Source organism: Xiphophorus maculatus, chromosome 5 (genome assembly GCF_002775205.1).
Source record: "Xiphophorus maculatus strain JP 163 A chromosome 5, X_maculatus-5.0-male, whole genome shotgun sequence".
NCBI classification, from domain to species: Eukaryota; Metazoa; Chordata; class Actinopteri; order Cyprinodontiformes; family Poeciliidae; genus Xiphophorus; species Xiphophorus maculatus.
In genome coordinates this window covers 15,711,423-15,717,958 of record NC_036447.1, presented here as the reverse complement: position 1 = coordinate 15,717,958, position 6,536 = coordinate 15,711,423, and the positions used below count along the sequence as shown (strand labels likewise).

The 6,536-nt window shown below is 39.8% G+C and overlaps 1 protein-coding gene across 1 annotated transcript; it reads left to right on the top strand.

Moving 5' to 3' along the window:
• The first annotated feature begins 228 nt into the window (after window positions 1-228).
• Window positions 229-6,036, top strand: mogs (mannosyl-oligosaccharide glucosidase). Its single transcript, XM_005807128.2, has 5 exons — window positions 229-315; window positions 1,289-1,646; window positions 2,157-2,380; window positions 2,526-2,719; window positions 3,936-6,036. Exons 2-5 carry the CDS (start codon window positions 1,298-1,300, stop codon window positions 5,704-5,706), a joined length of 2,538 nt encoding a protein of 845 aa, XP_005807185.1. The 5' UTR covers window positions 229-315; window positions 1,289-1,297; the 3' UTR covers window positions 5,707-6,036.
• The last annotated feature ends 500 nt before the right edge of the window (window positions 6,037-6,536 follow it).

Sequence of the window (6,536 nt, the reverse complement as noted above, 5' to 3'; positions counted from 1 at the left end):
TCTTAACTCCGTTAGTAACACGGAGAGGCTTCATGGTAATGTCCTTAAAAATCCAATTTCAGAGGACAAACATGGGCTCTAATGTTCCTTGTTTTTGTTCCTGCTTTTATAATTTTTTTATTAATAATAATGACCATGCAGTACATTTTAAAACAGCGTCTTTCTCATATTTGAAGGCCATAGCAGGTGTGGATGAGCCAACGCATCACTGGAGTACGTACACGTCAGTGGAAGCCAGCAGTGAACTAGGAAGTGGCTAGCAGGCTTAGCCAGCGAAGGATCATGAGCAGCTGAGAATCTTGCGTGTTTCCACAGGTCAGTCATCCACTTTGTCAATGAACATTAAGCTAGAACCGCAAAACAGAGCCGCGTTTATCAAAACCCAGGTTAAGTGAAGATATATTTTTACGTCAGCTGGCTGTAGTTGTCAAAACTTGCGTTAGCTTTTAGCGCAGCAGCGTGAAGCATGAACGGAAATACTCCGTCGGGTTACCCGCTGAATCTGTCACACAAGTGTATTTAACAAACGTGAACACCTTGCATATAAACTCAGTTTAATTTATAACCAGGTTTATGATGACTGTGCGTATTTGGGGGCATTATGCACCTTTTTAGCTTAACATTAGCTAGGGAGCTATATAAGGCTCCCACAGGGAAGAAACACACAATAGCAGGATTGTATCTATGGATATTTTTATTTGTTTTAGTTAAATACGAAAACCGTGTGGTCCCAGTTATGTAGAAATGCCTAGCCAAAGTAATTAAAATTAACATCCAGATTTGCTGGACTAAATTTTTTCTGCTTACTTTTTGTCCTCATAGATACTTAAAATTTGACTTTATATAAACACGTTTTAAAATTTTAGTAAATATTAAGTATGTCGTCTTGTCCTAAAATACGAAACAAAATAGGATTAAGTGCAGAACAACACATGGCATAATCCATTGTGTAATTGTTTATATGACACATCTTTATATGACAGTTTAATTGTGCCTGAATAATAAAAAAAATGTATATACAAACAGCGTATTATTGAGTTTTCCCACATTGTATGTAACTTAGAATAACAGAGGTGCCCCTCCACCACCTGTTGCTGTGCATTGAAAGAACGCTTCTACATTTCCCTCGAGCCCCTGCTTAAACAATAATGTCTGCACAATTTATGGAGAAATAATAATTGAAATGTCTCTTGTATAAATGGTATCTTATCAGTGACTTTGTTTCTGTTCCACATACAATCTACACTGTTTCAGAAAAATGCATGTTTTTCCTCTATGTTCTCTTCAGAAGGGCAGGATGGGCAGGCAGAGGAAGAGGGTGGTGACAGGTGATGCTTCTCCCTACTCAAGGAGAGACGAGAGGCCCTCTGCACTTAATCGCAAAGAGAAAAAAAAGAAAACAGACATTGGAAAATTGTTCATCAATATCTCCATTGGGCTCTGCATATTCAGCCTCATGTGGTTCTTCTATGCCGTCTACATGCGATCCAGTCTGTCGAAGCGTGTAGTGACTCTGCATCCATCATCTCGCGTTCTTGATGCCAATAGCACCACTGCAAAGGTTTCCTCAGAGAGGTTCTGGGGCTCATACAGGCCTCAGGTCTACTTCGGCATGAAAACAAGAAGCCCCAGGTCTGTTGTGACAGGTAGGTGGTCACAAACGCAGCTTACAAACTCATTACAAATTGTGAAAATTTTCACCAGAACTCATCGAATTTGGGTGTAAAATACCAGATTGTGGGACATTATTTCTGACTGGTGGCTAAGATAGTTTTATTAATATTATTTATTCTATATACTGAACTATGTCTTGTGCATCAGAACTCATACAAAATCAGACATTTGTGTCAGTTAGCAATTTAAAAAATAATAAATTTAAGATGCTTAAGTTTCTTTATTAAAATGTGTAAATGAATTTGAGTCGACCTACTAGAGGTCTCAGACTGAGCTATTTGGTGAGCTTGCATCCACAGTTCCCAGACAGGCTGATATAACTTTATGCTTAAATTACATGTTCTGTAAGAAGATGCTTGTTTTTTTGAAACTGTTGACAAGAACATAATTTTTCCTCTGTAACAATGTAGCCTTATTGCTGAGATGCTAATTAATTTCCCTTTTTATTATGTTATCTTTTATGTTGCTCCATTTTTGCACAGGGATGATGTGGATGCGGCAGTTTTCCAACTCGGACATGAACCTGAGGCATACTTGTGAGCAGGGCGATCGTTTGCAAGGCTACAGCTGGCTCATGCACGACGGATTGACTTTCGGCGTCCAGGAAATGCGAGATAACGACTTCACCCTAACCACTGAGTTTGTTAAGCGGATTGGTGGGGATCATGGAGGAGACTGGACCTGGAGGATCACAGCCAAACAGCATGTGAGTGTTAACGGAGTTTGTTGTGATGTTCTGCGAATATGTCCTTTCAAAGTCAGAATGATGTTTTGAGTGATTTGAGATGGCCATTTTACAGTTATTTTTGAGAAATGCAGGATATTTATTTTGTCTTGTCGTTACCCTGCAGAGCTCAGCTCCCCAGCCTCCGGTTATATCCCTGATGTTTTACGCCGCAGCAGACACGCAGGGCTCGCTGCAGACTCACATGGAGGAGAAGAATCGCCTTGCTTCCATCACTGGTTTTTCAGAGGAACTGGGAAACTTTAAGATCACTTTTAGGAAGCCTGTCACTGGGGAATTATCCAGCACAAAATATGCCAGGTAAATACACAAAATCAGGCCAGTCACAAATGTTGCTTTAATGTACAAGCAATAAGTAACTGCTACTTCTGGATAATACTATAATAGGAAATATCAACCTAAATATGACTCTAAGGGCAGATGTTTGTGAGTTTAAGGAATATCTTTCTATTCTTGAAACTCACAAGTTTAAGATGCCTTAACATCTTAATTATAGATGTTAAGGCACAATGTAACAAACTGTTCATATACAACAGCCTTTTCTAAACATAAATAAGAGAAGATTAAGAGAAAAATACAGAAATAAAATCTAAATATAAGAAAATGGAAAGCCATTAATTAAAAAAAAATTCTTCAGATGAAGGTAAGTTTTTTTTTTTTAGATGGGGGGAGCGTCTAACTTGGTAGAAAGGAAAACAGGACTTGGAAAAACACTAGGTGGCACTGGAGGATAAAACTGGCATTTTACTTTATGATGACAGTGTACACATGTGATATTTCCAAATGATATCAACTTTAAATAGGAAAAAATACATACCAGAAATTATTTAAGCTTTGTGCTAATCAGGTTATGTATCTGCTCTGATTTTAATATACAATACATAAGTTTTTGCTGTAACATAGTTATAACAAACTTTTTTATGTGGAAAATATGTATATTGTAATGACATGATATATTCAAGTATAAAAAGTAAATTGTAATTTGATATATCGTACAAACATAAAAAGTATATTATTAGTACAATAAAGTTTTCATGTGAAATAAATCAGTTTATCTTTTGTCTGGGTGGCAGCTTTATGCTTCCACAAAAGTTAGATGATAAATTATTCAAAAATGGTGTTAATGCAAAAAAAAAAAAATGTTAACCAGATGCTGTTCACATTCTGATCAAGAGGTGGCAGCAAAGTGCTTCCGATATTATCCTTAGTATATTAATCACTAGACCAAAAGCAGTTTGAATTAGCAAGGAGTTAAATGTAGTCTCATATTTACATACCACATTACACCGTCTCCACATGCCAAGAAAAAACTCAAATGGAAAAGTTTATAAGAAAGTATGTACACTCTAAAAAGAGTGTACATACTTGTACACTGTAGAAGTTAAGAAATTGTATAAAATTCTAGATTTAAAGGGGGTGGTTGTTTTTTTCTTCTGCCATGACTCCATCAGTCAGTTATCATGAATAGATTGGAAGCAATTAAGTCTATTTTTCCTTTTTCTTTCATCTTTTTTAGTTACAACTATCTTCAAACCTTGTCTCCTGGTTTAGAGAAGCTGACTGACATTGTGAAGCTCAGTCTGAACCGCAGGTTTGTCTTCAGCCCTCCATCTGGTGAGAAGAGGCATTACATAGGTGTGGACACCTACAAGCCGCCCCATCACCAGAACCAGCAGAAAGCTGCTGACCCACGGAAAGAAAGCGACTTTGTGGTCCACCAGGTGACCGTTCAGACGCCTTTCCAGATTGAAGTTCTGTTTGAGTCTGGAAGTTTCTACAATCGCCCCAACCAGCTCGTCGGTTCTATCATGACTCAGGAGCTGGAAAGGAGGAAAGCTGAGTTTAATTCGAAGTTTGAGAAAATATTTGGACTAGAGAGTAAAGGTTTTAGTCAGACGCATATCAAATTTGCCAAAGCAGCGCTCAGCAACATGTTGGGTGGAATGGGATATTTTTATGGAGAGTCAGTGGTGCAGTCAGTCTACAATGAATACCCTCTCCTGTACCCCGGAGGTGCTTTATTCACTGCTGTACCGTCACGCTCTTTCTTCCCCAGAGGCTTCCTCTGGGATGAGGGATTTCACCAGCTGCTGCTGAGTAAGTGGGATCCTCAGCTGACCAGAGAGGTGATAGGCCACTGGTTTGACCTAATGAACATTGAAGGCTGGATCCCCCGTGAGCAGATTCTTGGAGACGAGGCTCGCAGTAAAGTCCCAGCTGAATTTATTGTTCAGCGGAACGAAAATGCGAACCCACCTACCCTCTTCTTAGCTCTGCAGGAACTAATTGAACAGCTCTCTTCAAAGTCAGATGAGGCAGCAACTAGACCAACCCTGCCTTTCCTTCGAAGGCTGTTCCCCAGGCTGAAGACCTGGTTTGAGTGGTACAACACCACACAGACGGGGCCAAAGCCCAACTCATACCGCTGGCGTGGACGAGACAAGGACACTAACCTGTACCTTAATCCTAAAACTTTAACCTCTGGACTGGATGATTACCCAAGGGCCTCTCATCCCTCCGCAGACGAGCGGCATGTGGATTTGCACTGCTGGATGGCCTTGTCCTCAGGCATCATGGCCAGCATAGCTCAACTTCTAGGCGAGCCCCACCAGGACTATAAAGTCCTGCACGATGTGCTCAGAGACAACAACCTGCTCAATGACCTTCACTGGTCAGAGCAACTCCGTGCCTTCAGTGACTATGGCAACCACACACAAAACGTCTCCTTGCAGCGGGAGAAGGTGTACGTACCGCCCGGACAGCCCCGCCATCAGTTTCCCGTGGCTCGTCTCGTACGCTCCGTCCGCAGGGCCCCCAAGCTGCAGTACGTCAACGCTCTCGGTTATGTCAGCTTGTTCCCCTTCTTACTCCAAATCCTCCAGCCCGACTCGCCAAAACTGGAACACATCCTCCGAGACATGAGAGACCCCACTAAGCTGTGGACGCCCTTTGGCCTGCGCTCTCTCTCGAAGACTGATCCACTGTATATGGAGAGAAACACGGAGCATGATCCCCCATACTGGAGGGGACCAGTTTGGATCAACATCAACTACCTGGCAGTCAGAGCTCTCTATCACTATGGTAACACAGAAGGGCCATACCAAGAGAAGGCAGCTGATCTTTATAAGGAACTCAGGACTAATATTATAAACAATGTTTATGCGCAGTTTGTCGAAACAGGGTATATCTGGGAACAGTACAATGATGGCACTGGCAGGGGCCAAGGAAGCCACCCCTTCACTGGCTGGTCATCCTTGACAGTATTAATGATGGCTGAGCATTACTGATGCCCTCTAATCCATCTCTTTGTTGCTTTAATTCAGGCAGCATCGACTGTTGAGATGTAAAAATCTTGACTATGGTGACAGAAACGAGAAGAGAAATTACTTCTGTCATTATCACATTTTCATATGAACCCTTTAATAAAATGACAGATGTATATATTTCCACCACTGGAAAACATTTAAACAGGTGTTAGGTGTAGCTCTTGCTGCTGATTTCCTTATTGGACATGCAGCATAGCCCAAAATTATTTTTAGATTTTGATTTAGAACACTTTCCACTCAACAATATGTGTGGTTCTGATTTTAATTTAGACAGACAACTCTCAAATAAAATGCAAAATTATATATATATATATATATATATATATATATATATATATATATATATATATATATATATATATATATATAATTTGCATTTAATAAAAAGTCTTTTTTTATATCCTCTTCAAAGATAGGTATTGGATGCCAATATAGGTTTGTCTTCTTCAAACTGCTGATCAGCTTTTTGCATATTTCCTCTTTTCTTTGGTGATGATCTCCAGGTCTTTCATGCCGTTACCATTACTTTAATCTTTATCTCCCTCTGCGTATTTTGTATTGGATTCAAGTCCCAACCTCCAGGGCCATTCTGCAACACTAACGTTATTTCTCACCAGAAGAAATATTTTGTGAAATTAAAATATTTCTTTAAGCCTAAATTTAAAAGGGGTATGGATACTTATATTTTTTACTGTAAATCCTCTAATATTGTGACTCTTTTGAACCTTTAATATTAAAACTCTCATTTTCAGAAGATGAGGACAGATATACAGATGCCCCACAAATTAGAA